The following is an 18739-nucleotide window of genomic DNA, read 5'->3' on the forward strand; positions in this document are numbered from 1 at the left end:
AGTGGCCCAATAGGCCCCAGGAAGGAAACGAAAGAACCTTGATGTGATTATCTATAAAGCTGGGACAAGGTTCTTTACCTGTGTGCAGGCTTACCAGTTCTTTGGAGCAGGCACGTGTATCAGTAAACATGCAGTGCATGCATGTACATGTAGCCATTACGGGTAGTCCTTGCTTAATGACTGCCCTGTTTAATGACCGTTCAAAGTTACAATGGCACTGAAAAAGTAACTTTATGACTGGTTCTCGCACTTGCAACTGTCACAGCATCCCCACAGTCACATGATTGAGATATTTACAACCACTGCAGCATCCCGCAGTCACACAATCACCATTTGTGCGCTACACAGCCGGTTTCCAACAAGCAGAGTCAATGGAGAAGCTGGCAGTATAATTGCAAGTCGTGGTCATGTGATGTCTTGCTTAACAACCGCAGGTGATTTGCTTAATGACCACAATGGAAGTGAGGTCACAAGTATGTCATGGTCACATGATGTCTCGCTTAACGACATCACTTAGCGATGGAGTTGCCAGTCCCAATTGTGGTTGTTAAGTGAGTACTACCTGTAGAAATGTGATGCAAACGTGTCTATTCCTAACAAGATAGCTTTTTTCCAGTGTTGGATCATGACACTCATGTATTGCTAAGTATGATGATTTTCAAGAGTGCTATACTTTAAGTTTTACTTGTAGGATGCTGTGAGGGGAAGCTATTTAGGAACATCATACCCAAGGATTTCTCTCTCCTGATTCTGAAACTGACTAAAAATGTATGCAATTGATGAGAATGAATTCTGGGATAGGATGGCCCTGTGAAATTGACTAGAACAGGGTTTCTCAACCTTGGCAGCCTCAAGCTGTGTGGACTTCAACTCCCAGAATTCCTTAGCCAGCCAGGCTGAGAGACACTGGACTAGAGTGCAGACAAAGCACCAAGGAGAGAATAGGAAGGAGGGGGCAAATTCAGTTCCTCCTGGCCCCAGGAGAATCAAAGAATGGTTGGGTTGGAAGGGATCTTGGAGGTCTTCTAGTCCAACACTGGCAGGAATCATCAGACCACCCCAGAATGGCAGGCAAGGAGCTGAATTAACTGATGGTTTGGGCCTTGGTCAAAATAAACTCGATTTCTGGTACAGGGCATCCTCGTTTAATGACTGCCTTGTTTAGTGACTCTTCGCAGTTACCATGGTAATGAAAAAGTAACTTTGCAACCCATCCTCACATTGACAACTTTTGCAGGTCTATAAAGCAAAGGAAAGCCGAAGTCAGATTGAAAAATTGTGAAGTTTCACTTAGCGACTGCTAACAACCAAATTGCAGATCCCAGTTGTGATTGCTAAATGAGGACTCCTTCATGCAGTCTCAGGGCACTATGGAAATGATTGGTTACATTCGTCAGGCAACTTTTCCCCCCCATTTCCCAGTCTAGCCTTCAGCCCGGGGATTTCCTCAAACTCCCCCATCCAGACCCGATCCTGCTTAGCTTGCAAGCCCAGCCAAGACGGGCTACATCAAATGCACGGGAGCAGAGGAATGGAGGATCAAACTTGGGCTAGCTTGCACAACTGAACTCAAAACACAAATAGGAACACAGCAGCAAGCAGCACGTACAACTGTTGATCAGCAAACATGTGCATGTCTCAGTTCTCAATTGCAAGAGATGTGTCTCCCACTCATGCCCTGGTGCCCCACTTCGTCTCGTATTTGCTTTCCGAGCAGCAACTGCATTTTGGACAATTAACGCTTCTCTGGTGCAGAGCAGGTCCTGCTGAAATCATTGTGGAACGCTAAAACACAGCCAAACATTCCATTTCCGTGCGTTTTTGTAGGGATTTGCACAAGGAGGCTCCAATCCCACTTTAAGCGAAACACCAGCAGTCTGCTCCAACATCAGGCCTCCTACGTCTGCACTGAGAGGCGAGAGTTTGGCAGGAGGGCCCCCAAGCCCTCCTGCGCATGCCAGGCCTGGGTGCCTTTTTGTGCCAGAAAAGAGAGGCTTGGCCCCCACTTTGGTGCCAGGAGAAGGACCAGCGTGGAAGCTGTCGCCGCCTCCTGCAGACCTGTTCTATGGACATTCTTCCAAGATCGATCTCACAGGTTTCATTAAGGCTCATTCCCAGAGCTGCAGCCACAAACTCCCCACAGTCCTTTCTTTGCCTGGGCTTCATGCCACCCCATGCCACCTGACATGCCTTTTACCATCTCAAGGCTCTGCAGGGGATGGAATTTGTTTCTTCATCCGTCCTGCAAGTCATCTGCAGCACCCCTGAAGTAAGTCCAGCAAAGTCATAAAGGGAGTCAGACCTTCCCTCACAATCTGAGAGCTTTTTCTCCGGGCCCAGTCCAGGGAGAAAAAAACAAGATCCACGGACCATTTCTTGCCAGTCATTTGCTGGAGTCAATTTTGGGGAGGAGCCCAAAATACAGATGCAAACATCCAGGTCCTCTTCATCCCATTTCTCCCCTAGGAGGTACAGAGGGCCGAATCTGTGCAATGGTTTTGCTCTTTGAGGTCCATAAATTCTGCTGATATTCTGCAAATGACCCCCTAAGATAGACTGCTGCAACATATGGGGATTCATAATAAGCACAGATGAGCTTTTGACTAATCCCATTTTAAAGGCCAGCAGAGCCGGTGCCGTGAAGACATTTGTGACTGTGAAATCCAGGACAGGAAGGATCTTTGCCAGGATCTGTTGACTCAAAGGCAGACATCCCCTCAGACTAAGTTCCCATGAAATCAGCTAATGTGGGTAATGTCTATCAGTAAAACCTTTCTACCCATGATACACATCCTGTCCTGTTCCCAACAGTGGCCAGCCATACGTGTCCAGGAAGCGTGTTAAAGAAATGTCTGTTCTGCTGCACTTACTGGCATTTCAGAGGCGCTTCATAATCCTTAAAAGGTTGATTTAATTACCTACACAAATCCAACCTAATCAGCTGCCTTTCATACAAGTCTCATTCATATGCAAGCATACAATTAAATCCAAATAAAGCCTACCACATCAGCGGAAAAATGCCAAATGTATCCCAGCTTAGGAGAAGCCTTTGTTTTCTGCTCAAACAGCCGCAATTCCAGTTGATCCTTTGTTCCCACTGACTCAGGAGGCAGGATCTGGATTTAATTGTAAAGGGTTATATGGATTACCCTTCTGCAAAATGCAGTTGATTGGACTAGATTTGGGCCTTTCCTCACAGCAACCTTTGTGAGATTAACTGATTATCTCTTTTTTCGAAGTCCGTTTCCTTCTGAGAGAAGCCGCTTCTGAAATGCCCGGCTTTAGGAGGGATCTTTAGAAAATCAGCTGGAATTTCAGGGAACTGCTAACCCTTGTAGACTTGCGGTGATCACACAGTTGTAGCAGGTAGCGCGCCCTTGTGCAATGATGGCCAGCGTTGGTGTGAGAAGGTCAAAATCGCATGAACGTTTGGCACGCTAAATCTCAAAAGGTTTGGTCAACTCAAGTGTTTTAAAACGTGGGGGTTCTACAGAGAAGATCTAGGAGCATCAGAGACGTCTTGGCAGGTAGGGACGTGGGTAGCGGCGTTCATGTGTGCACCCGTGCCGTTAGCGGGATCCGGAGGCCGGGAAAGGCTGATGCTGGCCGACGGTCTGAGCCAGGGCAGTAGCCTGGGCACAACCGGCAACCAAGAGTGGAAGATCAGCTTGAGGTCGGGCCCCCCGCAGCCCCTCGGAGCGGGAAGAAACCCTGCAGAGGAGACGTCCCCCATTCCTGCGCGCCAGAGGAAGAAGGGGGAACGGATGCAAATGGCTTACACTGGGAGATCAGCGACCTGCGGCGTCCCAGCTCCCGCGGACGTCTTCTTGGCCCCTGGGCCAGCGAGGGAGAGGCGGCGGCGGTGGTGGCGGCAGTTCTGGAGAACAGCGACAAAGGGAAGGCAGCGGATCTGAGGCCCCGGCTGAGCAGGTCTCTACAAACCAAAACCGAGAGCATGGAGCCAAAGACCATGGTGCCTATGGCTGCGAGCTTCCATACCTTCATCTTAGACCAGCTCAGGGCATTGGAAATCTGGAAGAGAGTCAAAAGCAACAGGCTTAATTCCACCGCCCGGCCCGGAGGATGCCACGCCTGGAAACCCAAGGGGGGGGCGCTGCACCCGGGCTCGCCTTCCTCTCCCCCCTCAGCCGAATGCCAACTCACCAAGAGCCTGGGAGTGAGCCCGCCAGCCTCGCCTGCAGAAAGCGGCCCCACCTGTGCCCAACACCACCCCCTGCTTGCTTCCAGCCTTCGAGGGAGAGCCCGTTTTCCTGGGCTGCGCGCCTCTGAAGTTTGGATTCTGCCTTTAGCAACACCGACGCGCTCCATCCCATCTAACTGCTGAAAGCTACCCAGGAAAGACTTTTGCCAGGGTTATACGTGTGTGTGTGTGTGTGTGTGTGTGTGAGGAAGGGGGGATCAAAAAAGTCACGACACCTGCAAAAAGGATGGGACTTCAACCACCCAGTTGCAGTTGCCATCTTGACGTTTTTGACTTGCCCCTGCAGACGCTTCTGCACATTCCGATAAATGCAAATACAAGAAAAAATATTAAACGACTTGGCTTTTATGTATGCTGACCTCCGACCTTGTACAGACTAAACCTGAAAATCCTCCACTGCCATGTTTCTCAACCTGGGCAACTTGAAGATGGATGGACTTCCACTCCCAGAATTCCCCAGCCAGCTGTACCTCTATTGGCTTATCAATACGAATTGGATGATGGCCTTCATTGGGAATTACCCCAAATTTTGGAATGCATTCATTTGTTAACGCGACTGATTGAGAGGTCCGTTCTGTCCAAATGGAACGATGGCCTCTCGCCCAGGAAAGACAAGGGGTCCTGCAAATGTTGTATCTGAGCTGGCGTATTATTTAATTCCTGCAATAATATAATTATTTTACTTGGTTTTTATGCGTGGCTTTCTGTGACGGTTCTGTATGCTACTATTTTGGGGGATTCTCAGGACAGTATTGAGGGTGTGTGATTGTGACATTTAGTTGATAAATAAATAAAATATATTATCACAGACATAGCTATCAAGACATCCTTCACTCCATTTTTGTATCAAGTAATTCAGTTTGATTTTAAGGTCTCCCTGACCTGGTTCTTGGCTTCTATAATGTGAGTGCCATGACCCTTGGTCGGGGAGGGGTAGGGGCCTAAAAATACCGTTTAAAAGAAGTTCAGCCTTCTATCATATAATATTTTCCCACCCTGACTGATGAATTTTGTATCAACCTATCCTGACGTACATCTTTTTGTATGCACTGTTAATATTTCCCTGTTTTGTAAGTGATTTTCCTTAATATCATGTGTTGTTAAGGTCTGCAGGAAAAGTTATACATGTTTCTGCACTGCTCAGAGTCGCCGGGAGTCGGGCAGCATATGAATTCAACAGATTATTATCATCATTCTTATTCACAGAATTTTATAGCTTCCTTGTACCGACTCTTCCCACCAAATATGCACTTTTCCCACCATATAGGCAGTTCTGAATTTCCCCGGTAGATGCATTTTTTCCCATTTCAAACTCGAGCATAAAATTCAGGGGAGTATTAATTCTGGTGTAACATGGGCTGCCTGGGAAAGTCTGAAACAGTTGTACGGAAATGAAAGCTGGGCTCTGTCATCGTGAGGGAAGAGACGGGGGCCGTCTTAATGATAAATTAAAAGCAAAACCCCACGCCCCTGTCTGAGCAGTTTCAGTCCAGGAACCATTCTCCCTGGTGCATCACGAGCTCCCTCTGGGCTTCTGGCAAACGCTGCGGCATATCCTGAGATTCATTTTGCAGCTCTGCCCTGGCAGAGCTCGTCTCCCTTGGCCGTGCGCAAAGAACATCAGTCCACCTGAGATGCCCCAGGAAGCGAACTTGGGAAGCCGAGAGCCAAAACTACGCTCTGCTCTGGGCGCCCCCAGTCGTGCACCCTGGCACGCAGCCGGCATGGTGGCTCGTCTGCCCCCCCTGCCCAAAACGCCCCCAAAGCAAAAAAACACCATCCTTTTCATCCTTTACAACAGAAGGGTAGAAAACAGCCCTGGGGGCGGTGGGGGGCAGAGGAAACAAGCCTCGGCCCACACAGGCTTTTCGTGCAGAGCTGCTCTCGGTGGGTCCCGCTGTGCCTTCCGCAGGAGGTCCTGCGTCCACCTCTCCCCTCTCCGAGGACGGCTGGAAAAACGGCCTTCGCTCGGCACGGCCTAAACGGAGTCGGCCACTCTCCCCTTGGCTGGCCTTGAAGCACCGTGGCCCCCATCCCAGGGGTCCCCAGAAACCGGTTCTTTGGGGCCCCTTTAGCTTTCAACAGCTCCATCTCTGGAGATGGGGGTCAGTCAGCGGGACCTCAAGGACCCCCTGAAGCGCCCTCAAAACTCGAGGTCGGCTTAAGCAGCTGCATTCGGTCCCTTGGAATGAGCCTCTGTTTGGCCCTCGGTAGGAACGGGCTCTTCCCAACACCTCACCCCTCGACGGTTCTGCACATTTCTGAAGGGGGAACGAGAGTTCTAGGAAACGTTCTGGACTTTCGATTCTCCGCATCGCCCCTCTGCCCAAATAATGCCATGGGGGCATAACACAATCCAAATCCTGGGGAGGGGGGTTGCCCTGAGGGGCTCCGGTCTCTTTTTACACCAAGGTGTAGCAGCCCAGACTCACAACCGTAAAACCCAGCGAAACAGAGATTGTACCAGCTGTGTGTATCCTGGTGGCAGGACGCCTTTTTGGTAGTTTTATTTACAACAAGGGTGTGAAATCCTGGCTGGGCTGGACTTTTTGCTTTACAACGGGTTTCTCAACCTTGGCCCCTTTAAGGCAGGTGGAGTTCAACTCCCAGAATTCCCCAGCCAGCAATGCTGGCTGGGGAATTCTGGGAGTTGAACTCCACCTGCCTTAAAGGGGCAAGGTTGAGACTGCTCTACAAGGATCAGAGAGTGGCATCTATTACTTCAAAAGAGGATAGGGGAATTTTGGGATAAACTGGGGCTTTGGGTTGATGGCTCCCTTCCACGAGAGCGCCCACCGCATGCCCTCGGGTTCCAAATATGTCCCCCGGCTCCAAAAGGTCGGATCTGGTGCTAGTGGCTCGCTCGTTCCAAGCCCACGAGGATCAAAGTTTGGGGCAGGCCACGAAGGACGCCGAGGGAGAGCTGCACCCTGCCGATCAAGGGTCCTGAAGGCCCAGCCGAAGCACCGAATAGATGAGGACGTCTGGCTGGGGATCATGGGCCCTGAAGTCGGCTGATCGAGAAAACGGCAAGGCGAGTTTAAAGTGGGTGCTTTTTTCCCGCAGCCCTGCCGAACGGGAGAGAAGCGGACCCTGCCCCAAGGATTGCATCGAATGCACGGAGAGCCACGTGGCGCCGCAGATGGACCGAAGCCGAGCAGCCAGCCTGAGGCCCCGGGGGCCCCACGACTCTTGCCTTCCTTTCCCACCTGCAAACTCCCCCAGAGGCCCGTGGGGATCGGGACAGAGGGGCAAGCCAAGTCGGGGCTCCCCGCATTTGGGCTTGGGAGAACAGATCCGGAGGCCGAGGACTGCTGCCCAGTTTGGTCGAGGTGAGGCGAGCCCCAGGGCTGGGCCAGGCCTGTTCCCAGCATCTTCTCAAAGAAAGCGAAAGCAGGATCAGGCCCGGGAAGGGAAGGGCAGCCATGCCAGCTGAGCCGCTGTCCCCCAACTCCAGCCGGGGTCCAAGCCAGAAAGCCAGGGCGGACAGGGATTGCGTTACTTTAATTGGTTTTATTTTTAAAAAATTTCATCCGCCACCCAGAGACACTTGATGAGACAGGCAGCCGTGCAAAATAAAATTCAATCAATAAATCTCTCTCTCTCTCTCTCACACACACACACACGGAGGTTCTCCCGCTGCAAAGAGAGCAGCCGCGAACGGTCAGCGGGCTCAGCTCCTGCTCTGGGGAGGAAGAGACCCGCAGTAGAGAAACGGGACGCGCCTCTTCCGCCCCTGCCGTTGGAGGCCTTGGCGAACGCCCTGCCCTGAGCCGGAGGGATCCAGCTGGCCTACCTTGCAGGGTCAGTGCAAAGATGGGGGAGAGGATCTCGTTCGCAAGCTTAAGCGCTTGGAAAGGCCTTTGTTTCAGCTCCTCGTCGCCGTCCTCTTTATTTTTAAAAAGGAGCGTTCTGTTTCATTTCTACCCCGATCTGCTACTTTAGGGAAAATGGTTTTTCGATTTTAATATGCAGTGACATATTTTTTCCTGTCCTAGGGCTCATTTAAGGAAGCGCTTTGATGTGCTCCAGTCGCCAAGAATTCATGAGCTCACACTCATTCATATTTAGCCTTGAGAAGAGGCGGGGGGAAGCTGGGGCAGCCCGAGGAGACTGGCCGGATCGGGGTCGTCCTCCTCCGAGGTGCACGGTCGAGTCCCAGGAAGGCAGGCGCCAAATGAAGGTTAGGAGATCCCCGTGCTAACCGAGGAAGGAGGTCGGGATGCAACCCGCGGCCCAGGGACAGGGGGGTCCTCAAGCAGAGGCGCGGCAGGCACCCCTTGCCGACGCCTGAATTTGGACTCCTGCTTACAGCAGGGGCTGGGCTGCGTGGCCTCAAGGGCCCCTTCCGACCCTGCGACTCTGAGATGGCCGGGACCGGTTTTTTTTAAAATTTTATTTTCAAATTTCTATGCTGCCCATCTCCCCCAATGGGTGACTCTGGGCGGCTCACAATAATAAAAAGAAGAAAAAACACAGGACTCTCCAGACGTGGACATAATCTATAAATAGTTAAAAAAACATATTAAAAATGGCCTAAAAACCTCCTATAATTTGGCCCTAAAAAACCTGTAAGATGCTGGGGGGGGGGGAACAACCCCTCACCCCACCAGTTTTCTCTTCCTCCGGGCGGGGGGGCCCAAAATAAAGGGTGCAAGTTCTGGGGGGCAGATTCTGAATGACCCGCGGGGGACCAGCGATCCGGAGGGAGCCACGTCTCCCTCATCGCCCGCGAAGCCCCGGGGTGAAGAGACCGCCTTGAGAGGTTCAGGCAGAGGGGCAAAGAGGCGAGGCTGGGGGGCTCTCGCAAATGGGGAGCGCATCGGTTGGGGAGGGCGGCAGCTTCGGTTGCAGAACCTCAGGACGGGAGGATGCCTACTGCAAGGCCGAGGACCTCTTCCACCCCGGCCCCCTCCCCGGTCTCTGCTTCAAGGCCTCCGGCACAGGAGACCTCCCGCCCAGCCAGTAAGAGGGGACGCTTCTCCTAAGGCTTCTCCGAAATCCTCCTCCCTTCCCCCTCGGTTCTTGTCTTGCCTGCATGACAGACCCTTCCTGAGGACCAGGGGTGTCCCCGAGGCATGGTCAAGAAAGTCAAGATGGCAGGCACAATGGCGCTATCGAGGCCCTTCCTATTTCTTATGTGCAACACACATAAAAAGCAGGCGGAGCTTCGGTCGCACTATCACAGCTGCCATCTTGACCATACCCTGCAGACGCCCCCCCGGCCCCAAGCATGTTCCTCCTCCTCCTCCTCTTCCTGCATCAGTCGCCCCATTTGGGGTCTTCAGCACTCACCCCCCACCCCCCAGCTAAGGGATTCGACCAGCGTTTCTCAGACTTGGCAACTCTAAGACGTGTGGACTTCCACTCCCAGAATTCGAATTCCGGGAGTGGAAGTCCACACGTCTCAAGGTTGCCAAGTTTGAGGAACGCTGGATTAGGCGGAGCCGGCCATCATTTGGGCAGAAAGGTACCTCAGCTGGCAAACATCAGCCATCTCCCTGTCTGGGGCTGGGAGGAAATTCCCCCCCGGCTGTTTTTTTTAGGAGACTTGACTACAAATAGCCTTTTGAGATTCTCCACCCGATTTTTGGGCAGAGAAATTGGGTGGACAATCTCTGCATTCTTCCAGGGAACAGGCAAATTCCCAAACGCCTTCCTGAACGCAAGACTTGCCCCCCAGTAGGACAGGAGCCCCCCACTTCAGGGGAGTTTCGCCTCTGGGCGCCCCTTGAGTGGAACAGGGGCGGCGAAAGGTGGGAAGGGAGCCCCACCCGTCACCGAATCTCGAGGAGGACGGAGATGACCCCGGAGGAGGCACGCGGCGCTCGTGAGCAGCACCTGGGCTTAGCCCGGGAAGACAGGCAAGCGTGCGAGAGAAGCTCAGGACTGCCCCGCCTTGACGCTCTTTGGTGCACAAGGGAGGGACGGAGGGCAAACGCTGTCCGGCTTTCCAGATCCTCAGTTATCGCCTCCACCAACAATACAAAGTTCTCACATTTCTCGTGGGGTCTGTTTCCTGACCTGGCCTACCTCAAAGGGCTGACACTACATAAGGGCAAGGACACCACCCCATCCCCACGAGCCTCACTCCCCAATGCTGTTGTCCTTGGAAAGACCTTCAAAAGCCAGCGCCGGAAGGAGAATGGGGGGGGGCATTCAGTTCTAGCCACCCATGCTGACTTCCGCCTGCCACGGCTGAAAGGCCCAGGCAGCATTTCTCTGCCAGAGCTTCACGTGTGGCGGCACGTGGGCTTAAAGAATGGCCTCCTTCACCTTCCTCAAGACTCGGCGATGGCTCCCCGCATTGCAACCGGCCTCAAGGGATCGCAAGGCCAGGGCACGGAGCAGGAGAAATCCACGCATTGCTGGGCGTTTGCACCCTTGCTGGATGGCCGGAGACGGAGGCCCTGCATTTCGACTGATCAAATCAAGCTTGTCCAGTGAAGCAGGGGATGAAAGCAGACTGGGCCTCCATGAACAAGGATAGTCTATCTCACATTATTCCATCCTGGGGCACAAACCACAGAGGCCTCAGTCCTGATGCTACAAGACTCCAGACTTTCTTAAGGCCTCCATGGTGCCAGGCTAACTTGGAGACAGACTCTAGCCAGACAAGAGCATTGGAGCAGCTGGGAATTTCATGCAGTCCACCTTGCTTTAGCTTCCAGCCGTTCACCTGAGATGTCAAACCCCCCAAGGGGGGTTCTCTGCTCTCTGTGCATCTCAGCCAGCCTGACACAGAACACACAGAGGTGGTGGGGATGGGCGTGGAGAGGTTGGAAGCTCTGTCTAGTATTCTCTGTCCGTGCTTAGCAACCACAGTCAGAACCAGCAACTCCATCACTAAGCACTGTGGTCACTAAGTGAGACATCGTATGACCACGACTTGCAATTTTACTACTGGCTTCTCTGTTGACTCTGCTTGTCACAAACTGGTTGGGAAGCATGCAAATGGGATTACGTGACTGTGGGATGCTGCAATGATCGTAAGTGCGAGGACTGGACATAAAGTTACTTTTTCAGTGCTGTCGTACCTTTGAGCAGTCACTAAATGAGGCGGTTGGTAAGCAAGGTCTACCTGTATAATAAGGTAGGATATAACAACCAAGAAAGTTCTCCTATCTAACCTTTCATTTTTATTTAAACCCAAAAAACCTCAAGGAAGGACATTTCAAACAGCAAGTTCAGTCTGGCAGCAGAGGAGAAGTGATGACAGATCTGTTTTTCCAATTATACCGCCCCCCCCCCGTACCCATCTGTCTGTTAAAGAGACATTGTCAAGATGTTTAGGAAAAGGCCTGGGTTAGAAAGCTTGAAGAAATTTTGCAAAATGAGGGGGAGGGACAGGATCTCTGATAGAAAAGCAGAGCAGGCCTCCTTGCTCCCCCCCCACTTTTTCTCTCCAGCGTGTAAGTAAAAACAGTTGTTCCTGTGGGCACCACCAAACCCCTGCGAAGATTCTCAAGAATACTTGGAGACGCCGGAGTGAAGGGGGGGGACAGCATCGGCATTCGCGTCACGAAGACATGAATTCATCTCATCCAGCCCCTTTCCCAAGTATTTAAACACAAGCCCCGTCCTGTTCAATTTCCACCCTCCGACTCTGAATTTAAAAGTATGCATTTATTCTCATGCATCATCTTCCTCTCTGCATCTGGCACATCATCGTTCTCTCATCTCTAGCGGAAGCTTCTCCTCGTATCATGCGCTCGCCTGCAGGCAGCCTTCTTTGCAACCCGCGAGGTGAACAGCCTCACGAGAGAGAGAGAGACAGAGAGACAGAGGGAGGAACGGGCCGGTCGAGGCGCAAGGAACAGGATCAGAGCGCTTTCTGAACACTGCACATCGAACAGACCTCCCTCCCGTTCCTGTCGCAGAACGAGGCCCATGAAACAGGGGCGTGCTCTTTCTATGCAAAAGCGTGCCCCCTCCCAGCCTAGATGCCATCATCACTGCAACCCCCAAAGCTTCTTCGTGACCTCTCCCTCCAGGGACGAGGGCCGCGCTGCCCCGGTTGGGCTCCGGAACCGGACAGCTGGAAAGGCGTTCCCAGACACGCAATCAGCTCATCCTTTCCCTTGAACCCAGCCCTGATTTGCTTTTGATGGCTCGGCCTTCAAGCTGCGGCCGGGTCTACGTTCCTCATCGTACGTTCCTGGACGGGGGAGGTCAGCAAATTGGCCCTGGGAGATCCGGCGCCCACTGGCCCTGGGCGCCCACGGACCCTGGGACTGAGAGAAGTGCCTCCCTGGGCACCAAAAGACCAGATGGTTCCCCCTTGGCCAAAATCCACGCTCTATATGTATCACCACCCAAGTGCCAGGACTCGACCGACCTCACCTGGTCTGGGAAGCGAAGCAGAATGAGGCTGGGTTGAGGGTGGGATGGAAGGCCACAGGGAAATCACAACCCTGGGATGTGTGGCGATTGGCAGGAGGGCAACTCCTTCCAGTTAATCTTCTGGAAAAGGAGGGGGGATGAAGAGAGAGAACTGGGAGACTGGTGGCAAGCAGGGGCGGTTGAAGCCCTGGGAAACTCCCCACCTGTGACAGGTTGATAAGTATTGATTTACTTGCAGGGAAGGCAAGGACCCGGAGCTGACAGACGTATTGTAATATGAAGGGAACCTCCCGACAAAGCATTTTAAGGTTATTTAATAAAAGTTAATCCAATTCCTTGTTTTAAACATTAACGAAGTGACTGCACAGGACTGTCTGTTCCCCACGTCCAGCTATGACAGCATTTCCAAGCAAGGAAAACAGTAGATCCTTTAGAGCAGTGTTTCTCAACCTTGGCGGCTTGAAGATGGGTGGACTTCAACTCCCAGAATTCCCCAGCCAGCATGGCTGGCTGGGGAATTCTGGGAGTTGAAGTCCACCCATCTTCAAGCCGCCAAGGTTGAGAAGCACTGGGAGGTTATGCCCAGGAGACAGACGGGGACCTCCAAAGCACATCTCAGAAGCACGAAGGCCGCCAAGAAGACACCCTGGATCTGTCCGGGACGCCTCGAAGCAGCCGACCTTGCTCATTCACCTGTCTGTTCAATTCACGTGCCCTGGAGTCCCGAGTACAACGCCGGGGGTCTCACTTCCAAAAGGAAGCTCCCAGGTGAGGGAGGCGCAGAGGAGAGCGACAAAGACCATCCGGGGACTGGAGGACGTCCCCTGGGAGCTCCTTCAAGGGCAGCCCCACGCTGAGCGCAGTGCAGTAGTCCAGCTGAGCGGGGATGAAGGCCAAACTGCCGGGGTACACCCCAAAGACCTAGGGTGGCCCACAGCAGAAATGGTTGATGGGCCGGCAACCTGATCCTGCAGGGCAACTCTGGGTTTACGGGAGGAGCGGCCGTCCGCCCCAGGCCCCGGCTTGTCTCGCGCTTGCCTTCTGTTTGAGCGCGCAGCCAGAACAGACACTCGCGCCTTTGTCCAAGTTAGAAGACGCACACTCCTTTTTTGTCCTGGTTATTGTTATTGTTTTCCCCCCCGGGACGGCTCTGAATCCCATCCAGCAAAAACGAACCTAAAGAAAGCCCCGGTTGTTTGGATGACGGATAATCTGGCGGCAGATCCTGGCCCCGTCAACAAGCTTGTATTTGGGGGCCAAGCTGGAAGAGACACGTTCCGTCCCGTTGAAGACGGCGGGAGTGAGCAAGGCCCGCATTCCGGAGTTTATCTTGGCCAAACAGAGATGATTCAAGGCACAGAGAAACGGTGATTGATCTCCCATCAGCTGGCCAGAAGTTGGTGAGATTCTCTTGGCGGTTCTCGCGAAAGGCGCGTCGCCAAGACCCCTCCTGCCCCCCCCTTTGTGGCTTTGGTGGGAAGAGGGTACCCCAAAGGAGGCAGCTTCCATCAGGGTGCCCTCCACACACCCCACACACCCTCTTCCTGCCCCGTGCCTGCCCACGACACACCTGAGGTGGACGAGACATCCAACTTTCCCACGTCCGAATCCCCCGGGGATTTTGCATCACACACGTCTCTGCTCTGGCTTGCGCTTCTCCCAAGTTTCTCTCTGGGCTGCCTTGTCGTTTAGGGGGTCTGCTTAGCGGCAGGAGGAGAAATGGAAGCAAGAGGCTTTTAAAAGAAAAGATTACCGTCCTCACGTACCTTTGCCCCTCAGTTTTGAGCAATGTGCTTCAAAAAAAGTGGGCCAAGGGCAGATACGGACTCAGACCACCGAACCAGTTGGGGGTCTGTCTGAATCCAAATCTGTCTGGACATCCAAATCTCCAAGTCTCCCGTGGACTCTTTCTGGAAATCCACCATAACTTCTTTTCCTGGTTGGTGTTATCCAGCTTTTGCACCCAAGCCCTGTAAATGCTGATGTTTGTTAAAGGACAAAATTGGACTCGGATGAATTTGTAGATGGAGTTAAGTTAAATTATCGGCTGCTGAATTATTCATGCGAACAAGTTCAGGGAGATGGTGCAAGAGCAAGTTGTGAAAGGCAGCGTATTCTGGAAGAAAAAGGGGGATTTATTTCTTTTACAATTCTTGTAGGTAAAGTGATGGACCTAACTAGGAAACCTCCAAACTTTCAGGAGGACCATCTCATTGCCCCTGGCACCCTGCTTTCAGGCGCAAATGAAATTTACATAAAAACAGCACCCATCCTCCGGCGTCCCTCTCAAGGATCTGACTTTTCTAGCCTGTTCCATCTGCAAGCCCTGCTTGCTGGAAGAACTCAGGTTCCTAGAGAGGGTCTCCGGAGACCATCTAGTCCAACCCCGTGTCCCATGCAGGGATCCCAATAAAAACATCCCAGACGTATGGTGGTCCAGCCTCTGCTGGAGGGGAACCCAGAGCCTCTCTGGGGCCCCGGCTCCATCGTCAAGCTGCGGTTGTATTTGGGAGGTTTGGCTCTAACGTGCAGTCCGAATCTGCTTTCCTGGAACTAGAGCCACTTATTTTGCGTTTGACACTCCGAGACACGATTTGCTCTTGTTCTATCTGAAGCCAGCTACCAGACTCCTACTCTGGCCTTTCTGGAATATCGCTGCTCCAAAATTGCCTTGGGAGAAGGGGCTTCTTTTCTGAATCAGACCCTTCCTTGGAACCAGCACCTTGGTTTAGCTTCACTCCTTGGCGTGTGGTCTGGACGCAGAAGACCCCAGGCTGAGTCTCAGGATCCCCAGGTCAATCCAGCAACGGGCCCGGCCCCAAAACCGCCAGAAGAGCCATTTCCAGTTGACAGCCTCTTGACCCGTTTCTCTGCTGCGGCCAAGCAAAGCCCTTGCGGATCTCGCCATTCCAAATGAAGACAAAAATTGCCTTTATCCTCCATATTCAGGCCCTTCAAAATCTCTCTGAGACTGTCCTCAAACCAGCTGTACATGACAAACTTGGACAAGCTGGCAGGGACGCAACCGAGTAAGTTTTTCTCAGCGAGGAAAGGGGGGGGGGCGTTGATCTCCGCGTCTTATCCCCTCGCCATGCCTCTTTTCCATTAATTACTGGCTGTGTGCCGAGAGAAAGGACTTGTGGGTGTCTCCTGCCTGCGCTGGAAGATGATTAACAACAGATTCCTTTCGCCCCTCCGTTTCATGTACCTCCATCCAGGCCGAAGCACAACCGGAGGGAGGCTCGGGATGCTCCTGCTCCGCTGGCCAGAGTCCTCCGGTGACGTTGGCCGGGCTCAGCCCGCCCACCCGACTCCCCTTCCCCGCAACTCCACTTTCACTGACAGAGGAGGAGACCCCCGGGCTTCGCATCCTCCTCTGGGGGAAACCCCTCACCAGCTCTGCCGGCCAGGGAAAGGGAGCCAAGCTCGCGCCCCGGGAAACGGGGCTTGCAAACGCGCCTCCCAAACTTTATAAATGGTCAGGGATAAAAATAAAAGATTACCAACCCCGGGGGGCCAAATCAAGCAGACGCAGCAAAAAGTGCCGATATGAAGTCAGTTTTGCAATTGCAGAATAAAGTCCATTAGGAAAGAAACAAGACAACCAGGGGTGGGGTGGGGAGGGGAGGGGAGGGCAGTGGAGGGGAGGATCCATTGCAAGGTTGGCGAAGCAGAGCTACAGCGGGGGGGGGGGCTGACATTCCAGGGGGAGGGGAGGGCCACCAAGGGAAATGGACGAACGAGGAGAAAAACGGTTTGGGGCGGCAGTTCCCACCGGCTGGAAATTACAGCAGGCACAATTGAAGCCTGGGGGGCCTTTAGCTCCGGCGTTTCCAATCAGGTGTCCCTCCAGACCCCTCCATCATCTCCCCCCCCCCGAGATGAGGGCAGTGTGGCAGGCTCAGATGATGGGCATCTGGAAGCACCACCAGGCTGGGGAAGGCTGAGCTGCATGTCCAGAGGGTGGGAACAGGACAGGAAGCCCCCAGAAGGGACTCCTGGAAGCAGCTGTTTCTGCATCTCAAAGCGGGGGGGGGGGGGTTGCTGCATTTTCTCATCTCATCTCGCTGCATGTGGAAGCAGCATGACCGTGGGGGGAGACAAGCGGCTCACAGGCCAAATATTTACAGAGACCCACCCTGCAGCTTCATTTCTGCAAACGGAGCCCGACCTGGGCCGGAGCACCATTTGCACTGCGGACGGCACAAGCAGAGGGGGAGGCCTGCAAACGCCTCAGGCTTCTGAGCGTTTTGCTTCGGAGGAGCCCAGAACAAGTGTGCAAACCTGGTTTGGAAATGGTCAGAGCGCCTCAGAAGGGCGGGGACAGTATCGGTCTCTCCCCAGTCCTCAAACGGCACGGAAGGGCCCCCAGGGACGCCGGCGAGGCACCTCCAGGTGCCCCCTGCTCCCAGCAGCTCCAGAAACACCACGAGATGCCGAATCCTTAATCAATCGGTTTGGCCACGTCACTCAGGCGACCTCTGGCACTTGCCCCATGGACTGTCACGCTGAAGGGGATTCTGGGAGTGGTGATCCAACACCTCCACAAGCTGGTCTTCTCAGGCTGGCTGAAGCCCATCAAAGTTTCAGAAAAAAAGCCATTTTCAACCCCCACGGGGAGATTCCAGGGGCCAAGTCTAGAACCCCTTCCCTCTCACCCCTACCCTGCCCATTGTCCTGGTGGGCGGGGGGGGGAGGCTGTTTCGAATAGGATGGAAACTCACCGAGTGGTACTGGAGGAGTCACTTACTCTCTCTCTGCCCAACCTACCTCGTAGGGTTGTTGTTGGGGGCATAACATGAACAGAGAACCCTACGGAACCCACCTTGTCCTCTTGCAAGAAATTAGGATAGATCTCTAACCCACAAAGCCTAAATGAAAACTGGAGCCCTGCTTTGGGATGTCAAATTATCCACCCTGTGAGCTGCAGATTTTCAGCTTTCCCCACCCAGGGTTTCGCCAGCTGTCCCTGCAGATGCCAGGAAGGCGCCCCCTGCTCTCGGCACCCGCTCCCTTGAGCTCCTGCCGCCGCCGCAGGGAAGACGGAGGACTCCAGTCCTCAGTGCTTGGGGGGGAATTAGCTTTCAAACCGACTTGGTCCATCCATGGCTCACCCGACCTCCTCAACAGCATCCTCGCGCTCGACCGCTTCACAGAAGCATCTTTTTTTAGCCCCCGCCTGGAGACACTGCTGGGACTCTGCCCATGCTCCATGCCTGCAGCCTAAAAGGGAATCCCATTAACAAGATCGTTTCCCATCCTCGTGGCTTTGAAGAAGTGGCCGGCCACCCTATCAGAGCCGGGGCAGCAACTAGGAGGCCTCACTGAACTCAAAGAAAGCTAAGCATGGTCAGACCAGGTGAGTTCTTGGATGGGAGACCACCAGGAAATCCCAGGGCTGGAGAATAGTCCAGAAAGCTGAAAAACCACCCTGGAAGAAGGCAGTGGCAATACAGCTGCAGGTGGACCGCTGGATTTACCTATTGTCTTGTCTTAGCATGGCTAACCCAGCCCAAAATAGCTGTCCAAAGACCCCCACCAGATGCATTAGAGGATTGATTCATCAATTGATTGATGCTATCAAGTCAGTGTTGACTCCTAGCAACCACCTAAATAGATTTTCTCCATGAGGATCGCCCCCCATCCTGGTCTTCCAGGCCTTCTGAGGGTGGTCCCGTCACCCCTGTAACTGAGTCCCTCCCCTTGGCTGCTGGGCATCCTCTTCTCCTCTTTCCTTCCGCCTTTCCCAGCATCAGAGCCTCCTCCGGAGAGGAGAGCTGGGCCTGCGCATCATGTGCCCGAGGTGGGACAACTGAGCCTGGTCATCGGCGCCTCGAGTGAGAACTCTGGGTTGCCTTAGAGGGGAACCCTGGAGATGCAGAGGAAACCGCTGGAAGTCACCCGGTTGGGATAGTGGTCCAAGGAGGCAAAGCAGAGCCTCATCCAAGTGCCCAAGACACACCCTTGCAGAGTTGTGCAACTGGAGGGGGGTTTACCCTCATGCAGGAGCAGATTCCAAGGGAAACAAAGCCGAACCCTCTCCTCTTTGCAGACCCGACAAACAGAATGGTTGGGCTCCTCTCGCACAGGCAGAAAGGAGCCGGACACGGTTGTGGCCCGTATAATGGGAGGCCGGAGGGTTTCCCGAGGGCTGCCGGCTGCCAGGCTGCCGAA

The 18739-nt window shown here is 53.5% G+C and overlaps 1 protein-coding gene across 1 annotated transcript in view; it reads right to left on the reverse strand.

Moving 5' to 3' along the window:
* The window catches only part of NRTN (neurturin), a 36743-nt gene that overhangs the window by 1666 nt on the left and 16338 nt on the right, over positions 1-18739 (reverse strand). The window contains exon 2 of the mRNA XM_088147281.1: positions 3780-4032. Within this exon, the coding sequence (XP_088003407.1) occupies positions 3780-4005 (226 nt within the window). The 5' untranslated portion in view covers positions 4006-4032. The remainder of the gene's footprint in view (positions 1-3779; positions 4033-18739) is intronic.

The sequence above is a fragment of the Python bivittatus genome, unplaced genomic scaffold (assembly GCF_059951505.1).
Source record: "Python bivittatus isolate LINGU-HERP-01145 unplaced genomic scaffold, Pbiv_v1 ctg000500_np1212, whole genome shotgun sequence".
NCBI classification, from domain to species: domain Eukaryota; kingdom Metazoa; phylum Chordata; class Lepidosauria; order Squamata; family Pythonidae; genus Python; species Python bivittatus.